This window comes from Oncorhynchus tshawytscha, linkage group LG28 (genome assembly GCF_018296145.1).
Source record: "Oncorhynchus tshawytscha isolate Ot180627B linkage group LG28, Otsh_v2.0, whole genome shotgun sequence".
NCBI lineage: Eukaryota > Metazoa > Chordata > Actinopteri > Salmoniformes > Salmonidae > Oncorhynchus > Oncorhynchus tshawytscha.
The window spans coordinates 33,861,995-33,889,036 of NC_056456.1; the positions used below are offsets into that span (position 1 = coordinate 33,861,995).

General features: G+C 45.7%; 1 protein-coding gene across 1 annotated transcript in view; it reads right to left on the minus strand.

Annotated features, from left to right (window-relative positions):
• The window catches only part of LOC112227145 (ephrin type-B receptor 3-like), a 70,763-nt gene that overhangs the window by 14,098 nt on the left and 29,623 nt on the right, over positions 1-27,042 (minus strand). The window contains exons 7-11 of the mRNA XM_042307992.1: positions 11,736-11,892; positions 10,654-10,762; positions 10,314-10,366; positions 9,671-9,793; positions 7,525-7,772 (exon numbers count right to left, since the gene is read on the minus strand). Of these exons, the coding sequence (XP_042163926.1) occupies positions 7,525-7,772; positions 9,671-9,793; positions 10,314-10,366; positions 10,654-10,762; positions 11,736-11,892 (690 nt within the window). The remainder of the gene's footprint in view (positions 1-7,524; positions 7,773-9,670; positions 9,794-10,313; positions 10,367-10,653; positions 10,763-11,735; positions 11,893-27,042) is intronic.

A 27,042-nucleotide genomic window follows, 5' to 3' on the forward strand; every position in this document is an offset into this window, starting at 1 on the left:
CACATGGAATTGTTGTTCAATTTAAATGTTTGAATATGAAATTATTCGTGATGGGATGAAATGTGATTTTGGCTTCTAAAATGTGAGAATTGGATTTTTATAAGGTTAGGGCTCTGCTCAATCAGTGGCCCGCCCCTGTGAAGGGACATGGGCTATAAAACTTTTCAAACACGCCCTCCTCTCCCTTCCTATATAAAGCCTTGACGACAATATAACCTCCGGTTCCGAGGATGTGAGGACGACGGTCCGATGTCAAAATGGTCCAGATAATAACTACAGAACGAAGCCAACATCAGCGTGAGCTTTGGTTGTGAATGGTATGAACTCTTATTCACTACAGAAGTGATACCTCCTAGCCGTTGAGTTAGCAACAGCAGCTGCAAACGCAGGTTAGGAAGGAACAGACAGAGTATCCCGTCTACCACACAACGATGTTACTACAACGTATTCAATTTACCAGCAGAGACATTCTTCAAAGGACAAAGAACTCGGTTGGGCAACACGGCCTTCCATCTACCACCAACCTACCGAAGCGCAGCTCAGAGTAAATATTTATTGCATTTTCCTTTTCCAAATGGGCGGTCATTTAGAATGCATAAGATACTGTATTTACGATAGCACAGCTTCTCCCTGTGTCCCTCAGTCTTCCCGCTCTTTCACTCAAACCCAGCCGCTTTTCTTTTGTGTAACCAGCTGTCATATCTGTTCCACCCGCTAGGGATGTTTTCCTTTATGATGTAATTTGTAATCAAGTTATGATTAATTCTGTGTATGTGTAATTCTGTGTGATTAGTTAGGTATTTAGTAAATAAATAATTAAACCCAATTTTGTATTGCTGATTCAACTTGTTAGCCAGGGTTCGTGCAGATAACTAAGAATTTACAACTTTCAGATGAGACTGAATTAAGGTGAGGATTAATATTGACTGCTATTGATGTAAAATATTACTAGGTCTTTAAGAGTTATTCGGAAGATAACAGCTCTATAAATATTATTTTGTGGTGCCCCTTATCTCTAGTTATTTAAATGTACATGATTAGCTCAATCAGGTAATATTAATTCTGGAGAAATTATTTTATAGAATAACATGTCATATCACTTAATCCGGCATAGCCAAAGACACGACACCACTATTGGCCTATTTATTGCCTTACCTCCTTACTTAATTTGCACACACTGTATACAGATTTTTCTATTGTGTTATTGACTGTTCATCCCATGTGTAATTCCATGTTGTTGTTTTTGTCGCACTGCTTTCCTTTATCTTGGCCAGGCCACAGTTGTAAATTAGAATGTGTTCTCAACTGGCCTACCTGGTTAAATAAATTAAATTTAAAAAAATAATAAAAAATTGACATACCAATTAGGATCTGGCTAAAAGTACTTGAATCAGTTATATAACCCCTTGCCCTTTATGGCTGTGAGATCTGGGGTCTGCTCACCAACCAAGAATTCACAAAATGGGACACACAACAAATTGAGAATCTGCATGCAGAATTCTGCAAAAAATATATTCAGTGTACAATGTAAAACACCAAATAATGCATGCAGAGCAGAATTAGGCCGATACCCACAAATGATCAAAATCCAGAAAAGAGACGTTCAATTCTACAACCACCTAAAAGGAACCGATTCCCAAACCTTACGTAACAAAACAATCACCTACAGAGAGATTAACCTGGTGAAGAGTCCCCTAAGCAAGCTGGTCTTCTCCCAAGAGAAGACAGGCTATATGCACACTGCCCACAAAATGAGGTGGAAACTGGGCTGCAATTCTTAACCTCCTGCCAAATGTATGACCATATTAGAGACACATACTTCCCTCAGATTACACAGACCTACAAAGAATTCAAAAACAAATCCAATTTTGATAAAATCCCATATCTATTGGGTGAAATACCACATTGTGCCATCACAGCAGCAAGATTTGTGACCTGTTGCCACAAGAAAAGGAAAAACGCCGTTGTAAATACAACACATATTTATATATTTTCCTTTTTGTACTTCAACTATTTGCACATCATTACAATACTGTATATAGCCAAAATATGACACTTTCTTTGGCAATGTAAACATGTTTCCCTTGCCAATAAAGCCCTTTGAATTTTATTGAATTGAGAGAGGGAAGAGGGAGATAAAATCAGTCCGTAGGTCAGTCTACATAAGCATAAACCTACATAAGCCTACATAAACATAAACTTACATAAGTCTTCATAAACATAAAACGACATAAGTCTACATAAGCATACACCTACATAAACATAAACCTACATAAGCCTACATAAACATAAACCTACAAAAACATAAACCAACAAACAACTTCATAAACATAAGTCTACATAAACCTAAATAAGCCTACATTGACATAAACCTACATAAGCCTTCATAAACATAAACCTACATAAGCCTACTGTACATAAATATAAACCTACATAAACATAAACCTACATAAACCTACATAGGCCTACATAAACATAAGCCTACTTAAATATAAACCGACATAAGCCTACATAAACATAAACCTACATAAGCCTACATAAACATGAATCTACATAAGCCTACATAAACATAAACCTACATAAGCCTACATAAACATGAACCTACATAAGCCTACATAAACATAAACCTACATAAGCCTACATAAACATGAACCTACATAAGCCTACATAAACATGAACCTACATAAGCCTACATAAACATAAACCTACATAAGCCTACATAAACATAAACCTACATAAGCCTACATAAACATGAACCTAAATAAGCCTACATAAACATAAACCTACATAAGCCTACATAAACATGAACCTACATAAGCCTACATAAACATAAACCTACATAAGCTTCATAAACATAAACCTACATAAGCCTACATAAACATAAACCTACATAAGCCTACATAAACATGAACCTACATAAGCCTACATAAACATAAACCTACATAAGCCTACATAAACATAAACCTACATAAGCCTACATAAACATGAACCTACATAAGCCTACATAAACATAAACCTACATAAGCCTACATAAACATGAACCTACATAAGCCTACATAAACATGAACCTACATAAGCCTACATAAACATAAACCTACATAAGCCTACATAAACATAAACCTACATAAGCCTACATAAACATGAACCTAAATAAGCCTACATAAACATAAACCTACATAAGCCTACATAAACATGAACCTACATAAGCCTACATAAACATAAACCTACATAAGCTTCATAAACATAAACCTACATAAGCCTACATAAACATAAACCTACATAAGCCTACATAAACATGAACCTACATAAGCCTACATAAACATAAACCTACATAAGCCTACATAAACATAAACCTACATAAGCCTACATAAACATGAACCTACATAAGCCTACATGAACATAAACCTACATAAGCCTTCATAAACATAAACCTACATAAACATAATAAATATAAACCTATATAAAGCTTCATAAACATAAACATAACATATGGCATAACTATCCACGACTGGTTCTGTCAGTCTGCAACAGATTACCATGTGTCTGATCCCATCTAATGAGTCATTTAAATATTTAATAGTTAGAGGTGTGTGTGTGTGTGTGTGTGTGTATGTGTGTGTGTGTGTGTGTGTGTGTGTGTGTTGCTACAGCATGAAAGTGAATAGGACAGTCCACTGATAATTAGTTACAGTTAGAATTAAATTATCTTTTCCCAGAATGACAAGAGGTTCGACCTTTCTCAGCTTATCCAGTCTTGACTGAAATTAATTAAGCATTGAGTTGATGGGAACCATGCTACCACTCACAACACCTCCATAGAATTAGAATAACTAGAATGGAAAATCATGTCTCCTTGACTTGAAGCAGGTTGACATTTATTGTCATGAATCTTGCCTTGGAGGCCAACCTGAGCGATGTCCGCTAGATGGGCCAGCTGCAAAGTAAAATTGGCAAAATCGTAAAAATGAATGCAAACAAAAATGTTTAGGTTAGGGTTAGGTTAATTTAAGGTTAGGGTTAGGCATTAGGGTTAACAGTGGGTTAAGGTTAGGTTTAAAATCTGATTTTTATGACTTTGCGTCTGTGCCAGCTAGTGACCACTCTACAGAGCTGCCTCCAGTACATGAGTCATTCAAATAAATGCCAACCTTCTGACTTGAATGGGGATGTTCGTTGTAATGATTCTATTTTTATAAACAGCTCCATAATCAGTCCCATTTCTCATTAGTTTTGTGATGGCATACTTCCCATGTCTCAAGGAGCCTGGAAATCAAGGTTTATTTGTCATGAACTCAGGAGGGTTAGATTCCCAACGTGCCAAGTATCTAAACATACTGCTTTGTTCTTTACACATGAATGGAGTTTGACATTAAAACACATTTGCATGGGTATGTTAACAACATGATTCATCAGGGGGGGAACTCAGGGGGGCAACTTTCACATTTTGAAATTGTCTCCCTCAGTTTTATCATTGGAATGTGATACAAAACGAGGCAACGGTGTGCTTTAGGACCATGCGGACGCCCCCGAGCGGTCGGGTAAGCTGTTTGGAGTGTTTATCCGACTGGATTTAAATGAATAAAAAATAAATACAAATATGCCCCCCCCACTAAAACCAAAGTTGCACCCCTGTGATTCATAACAAGGCTGGGTGGCAAGGAAACAAAACCCTTCTTTAGGAAAACAGCTCTAATGTTGGAAACAAACATCATTATGTTGTCGTCCAGAGTCACATTTATTTATTTTACAAGCTATAGCACAACAGCACAGTTTGGTCTGTTTTGTGTTTTCATTTTTACCATGGAAAATATATCACAATGCTGGTATCGTCACAGCCCTAATGCATTGGAGGCATAGCTGGATAGGACAGTCCTGCTTGTGAGTGTGTGTTTGTGTTTATGAGTGCAAATGTGTTTCTTGTTGTTATGCATGTGTTATGTGCGTTCACATGTGTACATGTGTGTAGTTCTGCCTGCATCCCAGAGCCAGGCACCGTAGTTTGACGGGACATCACTAGATCACTGCAATGTGTATCTATGAGTCACACACACAAACACACACAAATGTAGCTGGATGGACATCTGACTGACAGGAGTGTGTGAGAAGGAGTGAGAGGATGAGCTTGAGTCACGAGATGAGCTTGAGTTTGAGTCACGAGAGATGAAATGAAATGAGATTAAATTAAATTAGATGAATTGAGATGAGATGAAATGAACCAAGGAGGGTTAAGGACATTGCTCTGTACTTTATGATCGTAAATCTATCCAATAAGAGAGATTATTTGTATATATTAACGTTATACACCATTTATTTGTTATTTATTTTTTATTTAACCTTTAACTAGGCAAGTCAGTTCTTATTTACAATGACGGCCTACCAAAAGGCAAAAGGCCTCCTGCGGGGACGGGGGCTGGGATTAAAAATATATAGAGGACAACATTGGACTGTAATAATCTGGGTTAACTGTTACAGAAAGGACAGGAGCTACTGCATAACTACACAGAGATTAAGCGATTCCATATTATAAACTGGGTGGTTCCAGCCCTGAAAGCTGATTGGCTGACAGACGTGGTATATCAGACCGTATACCACGGGTATGACAAAACATTTATTTTTACTGCTCTATTTACGTTATTTCACCTTTATTTAACCAGGTAGGCTTGTTGAGAACAAGTTCTCATTTGCAACTGCGACCTGGCCAAGATAAAGCAAAGCAGTTCGACACATACAACAACACAGAGTTACACATGGAATAAACAAACATACAATCAATAATACAGTAGAAAAATCTATATACAGCATGTGCAAATGAGGTAGGATAAGAGAGGTAAGGCAATAAATAGGCCATGGTGGCAAAGTAATTACAATATAGCAATTAAACACTGGGATGGTAGGATGTGCAGATGATGAATGTGCAAGTAGAGATACTGGGGTGCAAAGGAGCAAGTTAAATAAATAAATACAGTATGGGGATGAGGTAGATTGGATGGGCTATTTACAGATGAGCTATGTACAGGTGCAGTGATCTGTGAGCTGCTCTGATAGCTGGTCCTTAAAGCTAATGAGGGAGGTAAGAGTCTCCAGCTTCAGTGATTTTTGCAGTTCGTTCCAGTCATTAGCAGCAGAGAACTGGAAGGTAAGGCGGCCAAAGTAAGAATTGGCTTTGGGGGTGACCAGTGAGATATATCTGCTGGAGCGCGTGCTACGGGTGGGTGCTGCTATGGTGACCAACCAGTGAGCTGTGTTAAGGCGGGATAGCAATAATAGCAATAAGGCACTTAGGGGGTTTGTGATATACAGTCAATATACCACGGCTAAGGGCTGTATCCAGAACAGCCCTTAAGCCCTCAGCCGTGGTATATTGGCAATATACCACACCCCCTGGTGCCTTATTGCTTAAGTATGACCACCTATGAATGGACTTGGACAGTGCGCCATTCTCGTAAGAGCTCATCGAGGTTAATTAACTCTTACTGAGTGAGAGAGCATTACTGTGTGTGTGCACTGCCTATTGCCTACTGTAGGAATCATGTAATAGAACTCTTTAGGTTGTAGAAGTTCTGTACTTCCCCCGTCAGCGTCCACTGTCCTGTAGGAGGTGGTGTGTGTCCTTGTCCCCAGGCTTTTGTGTAGTAATATAATAATATACATTTCATGTCGTTTAGCAGACGCTTTTATCCAAAGCGACTTACAGGGATGCGTGCATACATTTTATTTAGGGGTGCTCACGGGAATCAAACCCACAACCCTGGTGTTGCAAGCACCATGCTCTACCAACTGAGCTACAAAGGTCCACATGTAGTCCAGTAAAATATGGCTTTGTACAGCTGAATTCCTATCAGTCAGCGATGTTGTGTTTGACTACGCATGTCTCTGGATTTTCAACAGCACAACTCCTGTCTTTCTATTGGTCAGAGGTGTCATGAACGGTTCAGCGTATCGCCATTACTGGTGTGTGTGCGGTACGACTCTAAGCATTACTGGTGTGTGTGCGGTACGACTCTAAGCATTACTGGTGTGTGTGCGGTACGACTCTAAGCATTACTGGTGTGTGTGCGGTACGACTCTAGGCATTACTGGTGTGTGTGCGGTACGACTCTAAGCATTACTGGTGTGTGTGCGGTACGACTCTAGGCATTACTGGTGTGTGTGCGGTACGACTCTAAGCATTACTGGTGTGTGTGCGGTACGACTCTAAGCATAACTGGTGTGTGTGCGGTAAGACTCTAAGCATTACTGGTGTGTGTGCGGTACGACTAAGCATTACTGGTGTGTGTGCGGTACGATTCTAAGCATTACTGGTGTGTGTGCGGTACGACTCTAAGCATTACTGGTGTGTGTGCGGTACGACTCTAAGCATTACTGGTGTGTGTGCGGTACGACTCTAAGCATTACTGGTGTGTAGGTGGTGGTATGTGTGATTATGCGTGACTCCAGGTTTTTATCAAGTACGGTAGAATCGATATCAATTAGAATGTATCATGTACAATTCCGCACATCATCGCAACTGTCAGCTTCACTCACCCTGAGGAAGGAGTCCAGCGCTCCGTTCTCCATGAACTCAGTGATGATGAGCACAGGGCAGCTGCGGGTCAGCACGCCCTCCAGCCGGATCACGTTGGGGTGGTCAAACTGGCCCATGATTGACGCTTCGCCAAGGAAGTCCCGCCTCTGGCGCTCTGTGTAGCCTGCCTTCAGTGTCTTAATGGCCACCACCGCCTCACGGCGCCCGGGCTGCTTCAGGCGCCCGCGGCACACCTCCCCAAACTCACCTGGGTGGAGGGTTGGGGGGAAGGGGGGTGGGGAAGAGGGTGTGAGGGTTGGGAAGGGGGAGGGAAGTGAAGGAAGAGGGAGGAGAGAGAGGGGAGTGGAGGAAGAGGGAGGAGGGAGAGAGGGGAGGGGAGGAAGAGGGAGGAGGGAGAGAGGGGAGTGGAGGAAGAGAGAGGAGAGAGAGGGGAGTGGAGGAAGAGAGAGAGGGGAGTGGAGGAAGAGAGGAGAGAGGGGAGTGGAGGAAGAGAGAGGAGAGAGAGGGGAGTGGAGGGAGAGAGAGAGGGGAGTGGAGGAAGAGGGAGGAGGGAGAGGGGAGTGGAGGAAGAGGGAGGAGGCAGTGGAGGAAGAGAGAGGAGGGAGAGAGGGGAGTGGAGGAAGAGGGAGGAGGGAGAGGGGAGTGGAGGAAGAGGGAGGAGGCAGTGGAGGAAGAGAGAGGAGTGAGAGAGGGGAGTGGAGGAAGAGGGAGGAGGGAGAGGGGAGTGGAGGAAGAGGGAGGAGGGAGAGAGGGGAGTGGAGGAAGAGGGGAAAGAGGAGGAGGAGTGAGGGAGAGGGAGGGAGGGAGCATTACTGGTTGAACCGAAGAGGAGGAAGAAGAGGAGGAGGAATTCTAGAAATATAGGAGTGAAAGGAAGAAGGAGATTGTAAAAGAGCGAGGGATGGGGGTTGAGCTGTGTAGGAGAGAGAGTGAATGAGGAAGGTAAGAAAAGAGAGAGACAGGAAACTTAGGGGTCTGAGAGGTTGGGGAGGGATGGAGAGAAGGAAAGATCATCCCGTGACCGGGAGTGGAGCCTGGGACCGGTGGAGGGGGAGAGGGAACGGATGAGGAGCCTGGGAGTTTTGGTGCCTTGGTAAAAAGTTGTGTGTTTATAAAGGAGAAGAGAGAAAGAGGAAGAGAAATAAAGGGACATATGGTTCAGGGTGAAGTCAGGAGAAAGAACACATGCTCTCGGAGAAGAAACAGCAAACTAGCTGGATGACAGAAGAAGTTGTTTCACTGACACCTCTCCTCCACACCTCCCCCTCACACCTCCCCCACCACACCTACTCCCCACACCTCCCCCACACCTCCCTTCCACACCTATTCCTCACACCTATCCCCACACCTCCCCCTCACACCTACTCTCCACACCTACCCTCCACACCTCCCCACCTCCTCAACACTCCTCCTCTCCCCGCCTACCCTCCACATCTCCCTCTCCATACCTACTCTCCACATCTCCCTTCTACACCTCCCCCTCACATCTCCTCCCACACATACCCTCCACACCTACTCAACACGCCTCCTCTCCACACCTACTCCCCACACCTCCCTTCCACACCTCCCTTCCACACCTAATCCTCACACCTACTCCCCACACCCCCCCTCACACCTACTCTCCACACCTCCCCCACACCTCCCCTCCATGCCTCCTCTCCACGCCTCCCCACCACACCTCAACCTCCACGCCTCCCCTCCACACCTACCCTCCACACCCCCTCCACACCTCAACCTCCACGCCTCCCCTCCACACCTACTCTCCACGCCTCCCCTCTACACCTACCATCCACACCTCCTCTCCACACCACACCTCCCCTCCACACCCCCACACCACACCTCCACCCCCCACACCACCCCCACACCCACCTACTCTCCACACCACCCCTACACCTACTCTCCACACCACCCCACACCTCCTCTCCACACCTCCCCGCAACAACCCTTTTGCCCCCTTCCACCCAACACACATCTTGTTCAACCAACAACCCACCCCAACATCACCCACTCCCCTAAACACACAACTGTCCCAAAACATCTCTCCATCTTCACAAATACCCCCCCTACCCCCAAACACAAAATCCATTCCCTCCCAAAACCCTGCCCTCAGAACACCGCACTTCAACACCTAGCTATGTTGGTTACCTGCACCGATGACCTCCTCAATCTTCACACACGAGATGTCAATCTCCTTGGCAAACTCATGGACTGCCTCATTGGGGTCCTCGTAAGTGAACGGATCAATGTACACCTTCACCCCGGGAGAAACTACAGAGATGAAGGGAGGGATGCATCAGATGTTCTTGAATATATACATTCATCAGATATTCATGACACTGGCAGTTTTGTTGTTGTTGTTGTGTTCCAATGCATAATTATTAACTAATACAGTTATGAATGGAAATGGAATTACATTTGATGCAAGAACAGCAGTTGGACATATCTATCACACAGCTCTTTGAGTCTTGAAAAGCTGAAAAGCCAGGGAGTCTGTTGCACTTTGGGGTTTCATAAACCACCTGATCTAGATAATCATGGTTTCATTGAGCAAATGCAGTTTCCTGCTTTGGTTAGGTGATTGGATAATTGATTAAATCAGGTGGTTTACTGTCCTGGTTTGAACATAGGACCACAGAAAGGCGTAGCTCTCCAAGTCTGCACTCACAACATGCACGCACACACACAAACCCCTCCCCCAACACACACACACAACCCCCTCCCCCAACACACGCACACACACACACAACCCCCTCCCCCAACACACACACACCTTCCCCTCAGTACTCACCATACTGCTGCAGCTTCTCTGTGTACTCCAGCTCCGAACCGCTGCGTTGTTTCCTACAAACAAGGACCACACACGCACAATCTCATTCACATCATCCATCCTCTGTCTTGGCAGGCACTCCACAGTAGATACACAGGCTGCTTTCAAATAACAAGCAGAAGATAGTAGATTGTCTGCAAACAGTCGGGATTGGAAGAATGGAACAATGCTCAGGGTGGTTAAAGCCTTTCTAAGGCCCTTTTCAGGATTCAAGGAACCAAGATACCAAACAATGACCAAAAATGTCAAAACAATGACCAAAAAGGCCTGTTAGATAAATACATACAAGTCAAACACTTACCGAGAGCAAACTATGGCAATGACCACAAGGGCGACGATGACCACAAGACCGGCAGACGCTGAGCCCACTATGAGAGGCAGCTGGTCCTGCACTGACTTCATAGGGTCACCTAAAGGTCACCGAAGAAATAATAATCAAAGAATAAACACCTGGAATGTCACTGAAGAACTTCTTAAAGAAACAGCTAGCGAAATATGGAGGCAGATTCATGGCAAAACAAATAATGGGTATTGTATTCCAATCTGTGTTTACATGTATATATATATATATTTTTTTTTTCTTCTTCACAATAAATACATGTCATTATGAAAAACAATGCATAGTAAAAAAATAAATATATATTCTAATATTAATTTGACTTCAATGTTATTTGTATTCACCTTGTATTCATCTGCTACCATAATATGCGACCCTGAGTATATAGCCAAGTCATGTATTTATTCCTTGTCTTATTATTTTTCACTTTTTTCCTTTACATTTTATTCTGCATTGCTGGGAAGGGCCCGTAAAAAAAAAAAAAGCACAGCTCCTTGAAATAGCTTGTTCGGAGTTCTTTCACTGCTTGGATGGATTGTACTGATTAAAGATAACATAGAACATCTCCAGAACACTGGTGAATAAAACGATGAGGCATTATCAATGGTGAAGGACAATGATAAATAGTGATGGGACAGAAGGGAAGGGAGAGAGACAGAGAAAGAGAAGGAAAGACAAAGTAGTGAAGGCGGAGAAGGAGGAGAGAGAGGGAAAGAGAGAGAGCGAGAGACAGACACAGAACGCAGAGAGAAAGAGTGTGACAATGAAGTAGCGAAGGAGGAGGAGGAGGAGGAGGAGGGGGAGGAGGAGGAGGAGGAGGAGGAGGAGCAGAGAGAGGGAAAGAGAGAGACCGAGAGACAGACACAGAACGCAGAGAGAAAGAGTGTGACAATGAAGTAGCAAAAGAGGAGGAGGAGGAGGAGGAGGAGGAGAGAGAGGGAAAGAGAGAGAGCGAGAGACAGACACAAAACGCAGAGAGAAAGAGTGTGGTAATGAAGTAGTGAAGGAGGAGGAGGAGGAGGGGGAGGAGAAATGAAATGACTTACTGTGTGTTGAGGTGCTGAAGTCCTTAGGGATGCTGTAGCGGCCATAGCCAGCCACGGTGCGAGCCCGGACCTGGACCACGTAGGGAGTGGCAGCCCGCAATCCCTCCACACGGACTGAGCTGTGCTGGGCTGTCACCGTGTGAGACATGGCCTGGCCCTGTGGAACACATCAATCACATGTATTTATGAAGCCCTTTTAACAGCAGCAATTGTCACATGCTTTTACAGGAACACAGCTTAGACCAGTGGTATTCAAAGTCGGGGGTCCCCAGAAATTCTGGCGGAAAAAACAGGCTCCCCTGAATTAGACTTGTTGGATTCTAGCTGGAAATATACTTATTCATGTTACCATGCTACAACTTACTGATTACTTTATATGTATAAGGAATGTATATATTAGGGGTCAAGGAAATGTCAAGAGGAACTTGGTATGTGGGAAGTTACTGACTGAGAAAAGGGGAAATGCAGAAAGTTATTGTGGAAAAGAGAAACAGTCTAGTTTCAGTTCCTGATAGGGCAGGCCAGTTCCTGTGGAACCAGGAACATGAGGGATGTGGAACTGAACTTGAGATAAGGGCAACAGATGAAGAGAGAAGACACTGCTGGAAGGGGGGGCCACAGGGGCCCACCCTGAAGACCATCTGATTATAGTAGGGCATGGTTGCGTTGTCTAGCGGTTACGATTCGGCACTCTCACCGCCATGGCCCGGGTTCGATTCCCTGTCAGGAAACGACTTACTATAGGGCTCCCGAGTCACACAGCGGTCTAAGGGGTCAGTTTGTTACATCTGGAGTACTTCTCCTGTCCTATTCGGTGTCCTGTGTGAATTTAAGTGTGCTCTCTCTAATTCTCTCTTTCTCTCTTTCTTTCTCTCTCTCGGAGGACCTGAGCCCTAGGACCATGCCTCAGGACTACCTGACATGATGACTCGTTGCTGTCCCCAGTCCACCTGGCCGTGCTGCTGCTCCAGTTTCAACTGTTCTGCCTTATTATTATTGGACCATGCTGGTCATTTATGAACATTTGAACATCTTGGCCATGTTCTGTTATAATCTCCACCCGGCACAGCCAGAAGAGGACTGGCCACCCCACATAGCCTGGTTCCTCTCTAGGTTTCTTCCTAAGTTTTGGCCTTTCTAGGGAGTTTTTCCTAGCCAATGTGCTTTTACACCTGCATTGCTTGCTGTTTGGGGTTTTAGGCTGGGTTTCTGTACAGCACTTTGAGATATCAGCTGATGTACGAAGGGCTATATAAATACATTTGATTTGATTTGATTTAAGGCAAGAGGGTTACTACAGTCCCTGGTTTGAATCCAGGCTGTATCACATCTGGCCGTGATTGGGAGTCCCATAGGGCAGCGCACAATTGGCTCGGGTTTGGCCGGGATAGGCCGTCATTGTAAATAATAATTTGTTCTTAACTGACTTGCCTAGTTAAATACAATAACAACAACAACAAAACTTGTCCTATTTCTCACACACACACACACACACACACACACACACACACACACACACACACACACACACACACACACACACACACACACACACACACACACACACACATTTCCACGCCCATGAGGGTCCTATCTCACACACACACACACACACACACACACACACACACACACACACACATTTCCACGCCCATGAGGGTCCTATCTCACACACACACACACACACACACACACACACACACACACACATTTCCACGCCCATGAGGGTCCTATCTCACACACACACACACACACACACACACACACACACACACACACACACACACACACACACTTCCACGCCCATGAGGGTCCTATCTCACACACACACACACACATTTCCACGCCCATGAGGGTCCTATCTCACACACACACACATTTCCACGCCCATGAGGGTCCTATCTCACACACACACACATTTCCACGCCCATGAGGGTCCTATCTCACACACACACACATTTCCACACCCATGAGGGTCCTATCTCACACACACACACATTTCCACGCCCATGAGGGTCCTATCTCACACACACACACACATTTCCACGCCCATGAGGGTCCTATCTCACACACACACATGCACACACACATTTCCACACCCATGAGGGTCCTATCTCACACACACACACACATTTCCACACCCATGAGGGTCCTATCTGACACACACACACACATTTCCACGCCCATGAGGGTCCTATCTCACACACACACACATTTCCACGCCCATGAGGGTCCTATCTCACACACACACACACACACACACACACATTTCCACGCCCATGAGGGTCCTATCTCACACACACACACACATTTCCACGCCCATGAGGGTCCTATCTCACACACACACACACACACACACACACATTTCCACGCCCATGAGGGTCCTATCTCACACACACACACACACATTTCCACGCCCATGAGGGTCCTATCTCACACACACACACACACACACACATTTCCACGCCCATGAGGGTCCTATCTCACACACACACACATTTCCACACCCATGAGGGTCCTATCTCACACACACACACATTTCCACGCCCATGAGGGTCCTATCTCACACACACACACACATTTCCACGCCCATGAGGGTCCTATCTCACACACACACACACACACACACACACACATTTCCACGCCCATGAGGGTCCTATCTCACACACACACACACATTTCCACGCCCATGAGGGTCCTATCTCACACACACACACACACACACACACACATTTCCACGCCCATGAGGGTCCTATCTCACACACACACACACACATTTCCACGCCCATGAGGGTCCTATCTCACACACACACACACACACACACATTTCCACGCCCATGAGGGTCCTATCTCACACACACACACATTTCCACACCCATGAGGGTCCTATCTCACACACACACACATTTCCACGCCCATGAGGGTCCTATCTCACACACACACACACACACACACACACACACACACACACACACACACACACACACACACACACACACACACACATTTCCACGCCCATGAGGGTCCTATCTCACACACACACACACACACACACACACACACACACACACACACACACACACACACACATTTCCACGCCCATGAGGGTCCTATCTCACACACACACACACACACACACACACACACACACACACACACACACACACACACACACACACACACTTCCACGCCCATGAGGGTCCTATCTCACACACACACACACACATTTCCACGCCCATGAGGGTCCTATCTCACACACACACACATTTCCACGCCCATGAGGGTCCTATCTCACACACACACACACATTTCCACGCCCATGAGGGTCCTATCTCACACACACACACGCACACACACATTTCCACACCCATGAGGGTCCTATCTCACACACACACACACATTTCCACACCCATGAGGGTCCTATCTCACACACACACACACATTTCCACACCCATGAGGGTCCTATCTCACACACACACACATTTCCACGCCCATGAGGGTCCTATCTCACACACACACACACATTTCCACGCCCATGAGGGTCCTATCTCACACACACACACACACACACACACACACATTTCCACGCCCATGAGGGTCCTATCTCACACACACACACACATTTCCACGCCCATGAGGGTCCTATCTCACACACACACACACACACATTTCCACGCCCATGAGGGTCCTATCTCACACACACACACACACATTTCCACGCCCATGAGGGTCCTATCACACACACACACACACACACACATTTCCACGCCCATGAGGGTCCTATCTCACACACACACACATTTCCACACCCATGAGGGTCCTATCTCACACACACACACATTTCCACGCCCATGAGGGTCCTATCTCACACACACACACACATTTCCACGCCCATGAGGGTCCTATCTCACACACACACACACACACACACACACATTTCCACGCCCATGAGGGTCCTATCTCACACACACACACACATTTCCACGCCCATGAGGGTCCTATCTCACACACACACACACACACACACACACATTTCCACGCCCATGAGGGTCCTATCTCACACACACACACACACATTTCCACGCCCATGAGGGTCCTATCTCACACACACACACACACACACACATTTCCACGCCCATGAGGGTCCTATCTCACACACACACACATTTCCACACCCATGAGGGTCCTATCTCACACACACACACATTTCCACGCCCATGAGGGTCCTATCTCACACACACACACACACACACATTTCCACGCCCATGAGGGTCCTATCTCACACACACACACATTTCCACGCCCATGAGGGTCCTATCTCACACACACACACACATTTCCACGCCCATGAGGGTCCTATCTCACACACACACACATTTCCACGCCCATGAGGGTCCTATCTCACACACACACACACATTTCCACGCCCATGAGGGTCCTATCTCACACACACACACACATTTCCACGCCCATGAGGGTCCTATCTCACACACACACACACACACACATTTCCACGCCCATGAGGGTCCTATCTCACACACACACACACACACACACACACACACACACACACACACACACACACACACACACACACATTTCCACGCCCATGAGGGTCCTATCTCACACACACACACATTTCCACGCCCATGAGGGTCCTATCTCACACACACACACACACACACACACACACACACATTTCCACGCCCATGAGGGTCCTATCTCACACACACACACATTTCCACACCCATGAGGGTCCTATCTCACACACACACACATTTCCACGCCCATGAGGGTCCTATCTCACACACACACACATTTCCACGCCCATGAGGGTCCTATCTCACACACACACACGCACACACACATTTCCACACCCATGAGGGTCCTATCTCACACACACACACATTTCCACACCCATGAGGGTCCTATCTCACACACACACATTTCCACACCCATGAGGGTCCTATCTCACACACACACACACACATTTCCACGCCCATGAGGGTCCTATCTCACACACACACACACATTTCCACGCCCATGAGGGTCCTATCTCACACACACACACACATTTCCACGCCCATGAGGGTCCTATCTCACACACACACACACATTTCCACGCCCATGAGGGTCCTATCTCACACACACACACACACACACACACACATTTCCACGCCCATGAGGGTCCTATCTCACACACACACACACACATTTCCACGCCCATGAGGGTCCTATCTCACACACACACACACACACACACATTTCCACGCCCATGAGGGTCCTATCTCACACACACACACATTTCCACACCCATGAGGGTCCTATCTCACACACACACACATTTCCACGCCCATGAGGGTCCTATCTCACACACACACACACATTTCCACGCCCATGAGGGTCCTATCTCACACACACACACACACACACACACACACACATTTCCACGCCCATGAGGGTCCTATCTCACACACACACACACATTTCCACGCCCATGAGGGTCCTATCTCACACACACACACACACACACACACACATTTCCACGCCCATGAGGGTCCTATCTCACACACACACACACACATTTCCACGCCCATGAGGGTCCTATCTCACACACACACACACACACACACATTTCCACGCCCATGAGGGTCCTATCTCACACACACACACATTTCCACACCCATGAGGGTCCTATCTCACACACACACACATTTCCACGCCCATGAGGGTCCTATCTCACACACACACACACACACACACACACACACACACACACACACACACACATTTCACACATTTCACGCCCATGAGGGTCCTATCTCACACACACACACACACACACACACACACACACACACACACACACACACACACACACATTTCCACGCCCATGAGGGTCCTATCTCACACACACACACACACACACACACACACACACACACACACACACACACACACACACACACACACACACACTTCCACGCCCATGAGGGTCCTATCTCACACACACACACATTTCCACGCCCATGAGGGTCCTATCTCACACACACACACATTTCCACGCCCATGAGGGTCCTATCTCACACACACACACATTTCCACGCCCATGAGGGTCCTATCTCACACACACACACACATTTCCACACCCATGAGGGTCCTATCTCACACACACACACATTTCCACGCCCATGAGGGTCCTATCTCACACACACACACATTTCCACGCCCATGAGGGTCCTATCTCACACACACACGCACACACACATTTCCACACCCATGAGGGTCCTATCTCACACACACACACACATTTCCACACCCATGAGGGTCCTATCTCACACACACACACACATTTCCACACCCATGAGGGTCCTATCTCACACACACACACACATTTCCACGCCCATGAGGGTCCTATCTCACACACACACACACATTTCCACGCCCATGAGGGTCCTATCTCACACACACACACACACACACACACACACACACATTTCCACGCCCATGAGGGTCCTATCTCACACACACACACACATTTCCACGCCCATGAGGGTCCTATCTCACACACACACACACACACACACACATTTCACGCCCATGAGGGTCCTATCTCACACACACACACACACATTTCCACGCCCATGAGGGTCCTATCTCACACACACACACACACACACACATTTCCACGCCCATGAGGGTCCTATCTCACACACACACACATTTCCACGCCCATGAGGGTCCTATCTCACACACACACACACACACACATTTCCACACCCATGAGGGTCCTATCTCACACACACACACACATTTCCACACCCATGAGGGTCCTATCTCACACACACACACACATTTCCACACCCATGAGGGTCCTATCTCACACACACACACACATTTCCACGCCCATGAGGGTCCTATCTCACACACACACACACATTTCCACGCCCATGAGGGTCCTATCTCACACACACACACACACACACACACACACACATTTCCACGCCCATGAGGGTCCTATCTCACACACACACACACATTTCCATGCCCATGAGGGTCCTATCTCACACACACACACACACACACACACACATTTCCACGCCCATGAGGGTCCTATCTCACACACACACACACACATTTCCACGCCCATGAGGGTCCTATCTCACACACACACACACACACACACATTTCCACGCCCATGAGGGTCCTATCTCACACACACACACACATTTCCACACCCATGAGGGTCCTATCTCACACACACACACACATTTCCACACCCATGAGGGTCCTATCTCACACACACACACACATTTCCACGCCCATGAGGGTCCTATCTCACACACACACACACATTTCCACGCCCATGAGGGTCCTATCTCACACACACACACACACACACACACACACATTTCCACGCCCATGAGGGTCCTATCTCACACACACACACACATTTCCACGCCCATGAGGGTCCTATCTCACACACACACACACACACACACATTTCCACGCCCATGAGGGTCCTATCTCACACACACACACACACACACATTTCCACGCCCATGAGGGTCCTATCTCACACACACACACACACACACACATTTCCACGCCCATGAGGGTCCTATCTCACACACACACGCCCATGAGGGTCCTATCTCACACACACACACATTTCCACACCCATGAGGGTCCTATCTCACACACACACACATTTCCACGCCCATGAGGGTCCTATCTCACACACACACACACATTTCCACGCCCATGAGGGTCCTACACACACACACACACACACACACACACACACACATTTCCACGCCCATGAGGGTCCTATCTCACACACACACACACATTTCCACGCCCATGAGGGTCCTATCTCACACACACACACACACACACACACACACACACACACATTTCCACGCCCATGAGGGTCCTATCTCACACACACACACACACATTTCCACGCCCATGAGGGTCCTATCTCACACACACACACACACACACACACATTTCCACGCCCATGAGGGTCCTATCTCACACACACACACATTTCCACACCCATGAGGGTCCTATCTCACACACACACACATTTCCACGCCCATGAGGGTCCTATCTCACACACACACACACACACATTTCCACGCCCATGAGGGTCCTATCTCACACACACACACATTTCCACGCCCATGAGGGTCCTATCTCACACACACACACACATTTCCACGCCCATGAGGGTCCTATCTCACACACACACACATTTCCACGCCCATGAGGGTCCTATCTCACACACACACACACATTTCCACGCCCATGAGGGTCCTATCTCACACACACACACACATTTCCACGCCCATGAGGGTCCTATCTCACACACACACACACACACATTTCCACGCCCATGAGGGTCCTATCTCACACACACACACACACACACACACACACACACACACACACACATTTCCACGCCCATGAGGGTCCTATCTCACACACACACACATTTCCACGCCCATGAGGGTCCTATCTCTCACACACACACACACACACACACACACACACACACACATTTCCACGCCCATGAGGGTCCTATCTCACACACACACATTTCCACGCCCATGAGGGTCCTATCTCACACACACACACGCACTATCTCACACACACACACATGAGGGTCCTACACACATTTCACACACCCATGAGGGTCCTATCTCACACACACACACACATTTCCACACCCATGAGGGTCCTATCTCACACACACACATTTCCACACCCATGAGGGTCCTATCTCACACACACACACACACATTTCCACGCCCATGAGGGTCCTATCTCACACACACACACACATTTCCACGCCCATGAGGGTCCTATCTCACACACACACACACACACACACACACACATTTCCATGCCCATGAGGGTCCTATCTCACACACACACACACATTTCCACGCCCATGAGGGTCCTATCTCACACACACACACACACACACACACATTTCCACGCCCATGAGGGTCCTATCTCACACACACACACACACATTTCCACGCCCATGAGGGTCCTATCTCACACACACACACACACACACACATTTCCACGCCCATGAGGGTCCTATCTCACACACACACACATTTCCACACCCATGAGGGTCCTATCTCACACACACACACATTTCCACGCCCATGAGGGTCCTATCTCACACACACACACACATTTCCACGCCCATGAGGGTCCTATCTCACACACACACACACACACACACACACACACATTTCCACGCCCATGAGGGTCCTATCTCACACACACACACACATTTCCACGCCCATGAGGGTCCTATCTCACACACACACACACACACACACACATTTCCACGCCCATGAGGGTCCTATCTCACACACACACACACACATTTCCACGCCCATGAGGGTCCTATCTCACACACACACACACGCACACACATTTCCACGCCCATGAGGGTCCTATCTCACACACACACACATTTCCACACCCATGAGGGTCCTATCTCACACACACACACATTTCCACGCCCATGAGGGTCCTATCTCACACACACACACACACACACACACACACACACACACACACATTTCCACGCCCATGAGGGTCCTATCTCACACACACACACACACACACACACACACACACACACACACACATTTCCACGCCCATGAGGGTCCTATCTCACACACACACACACACACACACACACACACACACACACACACACACACACACACACACACACACACACTTCCACGCCCATGAGGGTCCTATCTCACACACACACACATTTCCACGCCCATGAGGGTCCTATCTCACACACACACACATTTCCACGCCCATGAGGGTCCTATCTCACACACACACACATTTCCACGCCCATGAGGGTCCTATCTCACACACACACACATTTCCACACCCATGAGGGTCCTATCTCACACACACACACATTTCCACGCCCATGAGGGTCCTATCTCACACACACACACATTTCCACGCCCATGAGGGTCCTATCTCACACACACACACATTTCCACACCCATGAGGGTCCTATCTCACACACACACACACATTTCCACACCCATGAGGGTCCTATCTCACACACACACACACATTTCCACACCCATGAGGGTCCTATCTCACACACACACACACATCCACGCCCATGAGGGTCCTATCTCACACACACACACACATTTCCACACCCATGAGGGTCCTATCTCACACACACACACACACACACACACACACATTTCCACGCCCATGAGGGTCCTATCTCACACACACACACACATTTCCACGCCCATGAGGGTCCTATCTCACACACACACACACACACACACACACATTTCCACGCCCATGAGGGTCCTATCTCACACACACACACACACATTTCCACGCCCATGAGGGTCCTATCTCACACACACACACACACACACACATTTCCACGCCCATGAGGGTCCTATCTCAGACACACACACATTTCCACACCCATGAGGGTCCTATCTCACACACACACACATTTCCACGCCCATGAGGGTCCTATCTCACACACACACACACATTTCCACGCCCATGAGGGTCCTATCTCACACACACACACACACACACACACACACACATTTCCACGCCCATGAGGGTCCTATCTCACACACACACACATTTCCACGCCCATGAGGGTCCTATCTCACACACACACACACACACACACACACACACACACACACACACACACACATTTCCACGCCCATGAGGGTCCTATCTCACACACACACACACACATTTCCACGCCCATGAGGGTCCTATCTCACACACACACACACACACACACATTTCCACGCCCATGAGGGTCCTATCTCACACACACACACATTTCCACACCCATGAGGGTCCTATCTCACACACACACACATTTCCACGCCCATGAGGGTCCTATCTCACACACACACACACACACACATTTCCACGCCCATGAGGGTCCTATCTCACACACACACACATTTCCACGCCCATGAGGGTCCTATCTCACACACACACACACATTTCCACGCCCATGAGGGTCCTATCTCACACACACACACACATTTCCACGCCCATGAGGGTCCTATCTCACACACACACACACACACACATTTCCACGCCCATGAGGGTCCTATCTCACACACACACACACACACACACACATTTCCACGCCCATGAGGGTCCTATCTCACACACACACACATTTCCACGCCCATGAGGGTCCTATCTCACACACACACACATTTCCACGCCCATGAGGGTCCTATCTCACACACACACATTTCCACGCCCATGAGGGTCCTATCTCACACACACACATTTCCACACCCATGAGGGTCCTATCTCACACACACACACACATTTCCACGCCCATGAGGGTCCTATCTCACACACACACACACACACACACACATTTCCACGCCCATGAGGGTCCTATCTCACACACACACATTTCCACGCCTATGAGGGTCTTATCTCACACATGACACACAGCATGGTAGCAACACCACATGACAACAACATGGAGGCATCACAAAATGGTAAAAGCACAAAACATGGTAGCAACACCACATGACAACAACATGGAGGCATCACAAAATGGTAAAAGCACAAAACATGGTAGCAGCGCAAAACATGGTACAAACATTATTGGGCACAGACAACAGCACAAAGGCAAGAAGGTAAAGACAACAATAGTTCACGCGAAGCAGCCACAACTGTCAGAAAGAGTATCCGGGATTGAGTCTTAGAATCAAGAGATGGAGATAAATAAATAAAAATCCCGTTTTTGCAGCTTGTTCCAGTCGCTGCAACTATAAGAGAAGCGACCCAGGGATGTGTGTACTTTGGGGACCTTTAACAGAATGTGACTGGCAGAACGGGTGTTGTATGTGGAGGATGAGGGCTGCAGTATAGAGTGCAGTGATGTGTCCTATAAGGAGCATTTGTGGCAAATCTGATGGCCGAATGGTAAAGAACATCTAGCCGCTCAAGAGCACCCTTACCTGCCGATCTATAAATTACATCTCCGTAATCTAGCATGGGTAGGATGGTCATCTGAATCCGAGTTAGTTTGGCAGCTGTGGAGAACGAGTAGCGATTACGATAGAGGAAACCAAGTCTAGATTTAACTTTAGCCTGCAGCTTTGATATGTCCTGAGAGAAGGACAGTGTACCGTCAAGCCATACTCCCAAGTACTTGAATGAAGTGACTACCTCAAGCTCTAAATCCTCAGAGGTATGAATCACACGGGCGGGGAGAAGTGCATTCTTCTTACCAAACCACAATGTTTTGGAGATGCTCAGAACAAGGTTAAGGGCAGAGAAAGCTTGTTGGACTCTAAAGCTTCAAAAACACAGACGCCAGAATTGGTACACTAGAATTACATTCTTTTCCAATGAAACGCTGTGTTTGCCTTGCAGCATAGCGTTGCAGAGGCAGTTGCAGTGTGTTCTGTGTGGTTCATACAGTACGTTGGATTTATCGAATGTATATGTGATCAAACTGTATGTGTAGACGGTTTGACAGAAATGGTAGTAGAAGGTGAATGTTGAACTTCTGTTGCATACATCAAGATGATGCTGTGTACTATTTTGCGCAATGACGCTGTCAGTGTGTTCGAAGCGTAAGAAAGCTTTGTTGTAGAGTTTAACACAAAATCCGGGGCTGAGTATAAGACTGTATCATCTGCATATAAATGGATGAGAGCTTCCTACTGCCCGAGGTATGTTGTTTTTTAAACTTTTTTTAAAGAGGTGGATCAGCTTAATATTGTGGAAAGATTGTTGCTTCCATCAATGTAATTGTCTGCATCATTTCCAATCTCCCATATCTTTTTTTTGAATATACCTTTATTATTCCCCACAAACCCTACCACCCTTCCCCCAAATGGAGTAAACTAATAAACAATAACACTTAGGCTTCTACCTTCAGTTTATACATACTGTACACATTTTACAGACAATCTATTTTACAATAGTTATATTTTGTTGGTTTTTAGTCCTTCCTCTATTTCTGATGTCCATCCAGTTTGATTTCTATTTGTAACTGTGCTATTTCACAACATTTCTGAACCTATATACATTTTACAGACCCCGTATGTTTTACATTGGTTAACTTGTTATTAGTCCCACCCTTCAGCTCCATTCAACCTCTCCCATCTATCTCTTTACACCATCCATTTTGGATTTCTATTTGCCATCTATTTTCCAGCTGTGCTGTGATGCTTCACAAAAGTACTGAACCTTTATATTCTCATAGCTTCTACAGATTGTAAATGAAAGATAAACATTATTGCTAAAATAATTATTATATTATTGATTGATTGACAATGGCTTTTCAAATCACCCAGTATTGCCATCTGCAGCGTTAGTTCTAGGCAAATGTTGCAATTCTTCAGCCATTCCTGGACCTGTGACCAAAAATGAGCTACATATGGAGAATACCAAAATAAATGCTTCCTCACAGCAAAATCTGCAGAGCTGGGAAGATTGTATCCCCCATATATATAACATTCTATTGGTTGCAAGTTAAAAAATTTGAAGTTTTGAATCCGGCGTTGTTTTGCGTATCAATTGATAAAACATGTGCCATGGAATGAGTACATTGAAAATCTCTTCCCAACTATTCTGTCATTTATATGGCACCGCAGTCAGTTTTTTGGTCCTTAAATTAAATTGGTATATGTTTATATTTATCAGACCTTTCTTTAACCATTTATGTTCTTTAATACAGGGCCGACATACAAGTTCCATACTTTTTCCTCCTTCTACTTGCCTCTTCCATTTCTGTGGTAATGCTGCAAATAGTTGGTTGTAATTTTGTGTAGAGCAGACATTTCCATATCTCTGTGTTAGCTGCATGTGTGACATAACTCCACCAGTCCTATTTATGATGTCATTCACTAAAATGATACCTTTTTTAAATGTATTTTTTACATTTCTTCCGAAAAATATGTTTTTTTAATCAATTAGTTACTTACTTGAGTTTAACCACAATATTTGTTGTATTATTTGTTCTGTATTTTCAGGTGGATTAAACTGAAATTGCAACCAACGTTCTAAGGCTTGTTTTAAAAAATTACGATATTTTGGAGATTAATTTCCTTTTCAAACAACCAAAAGTGAGCAGTTGTAATCTGAATAAAGGGAAAAAGGCCATTCTTGAACATGGGATGAGACATACCTACCAGTTTACTAGAGAACCAGTTTGGATTTAAGTATAACTTTTGTATGACTGATGCCTTTAGTAGGAGGTCTAATGCTTTAATATTTAATCATTTCTGCCCTCCGAATTCATAATTGTTATATAAATAGGCCCTTTTAATTTTGTCTGGCTTGCAATTCCAAATAAAATTGAATATTTTTTGTTCGTATAATTTAAAAAGCAGGTCACTATGTGTAGGCAAAACCATAAGCAAATAGGTAAACTATGATATGACTAGAGTTAATCAGGGTGATTTTTCCACAAATAGACAGGTATTTTCCTTACCATGGTAGCAAGATCTTATCTATTTTTGCAAATTGTCTATAAAAATGTTTTGGAGTGAGAATTTCTTTCTTTTGGGATTTGTATATCGAGTATGTTCACATCTCCGTCAGACGATTTAGTTGGTAAACTACATAGTAATGTAAAATTAGCATTTTTTGTGATCCAATACATAATATAGTACACTTATCATAATTTGGTTTTAATCCAGAGAGGATAGCAAAAGTATCTAGATCCTCTATGAGGCCGTGGAGAGATTATAATTGTGATTTTAAAAGAAAACATGAATCAATTGCGTACAATGACACCTTAGTTTTTAAGCCACGGATTTCTAATCCCTTGATATTATTGTTTGATCTAATTTTAACAGCTAACATTTTGATGGCAATAATAAATAGATATGCCGATAGTGGACAACCTTGTTTTACTCCTCTAGATAGTTTAACATTTTCTGAGTTCTACCCATTATTTACTATTTTACACCTAGGGTTACTACACATAACTTTAACCCATTTTATTTTTATTTATAAGAGATTCCCCAAAATTGAAACATTCTAGCCATTTGTATATAAACTCTAGTCGTACTTTATCAAAAGCCTTTTAAAAATCAGCTATGAAAACCAGGCCTGATGTCCCCGATATTTCATAGTATTTTATTGTTTCCAGTACTTGTCTTATGTATCGCCCATGTAAAAAACCTGTCCGGTTAGGATGAATAATATCTGACAATTTTTTTTTAGTTCTATGCGCCAAGCATTTAGCTAGGATTTTTGC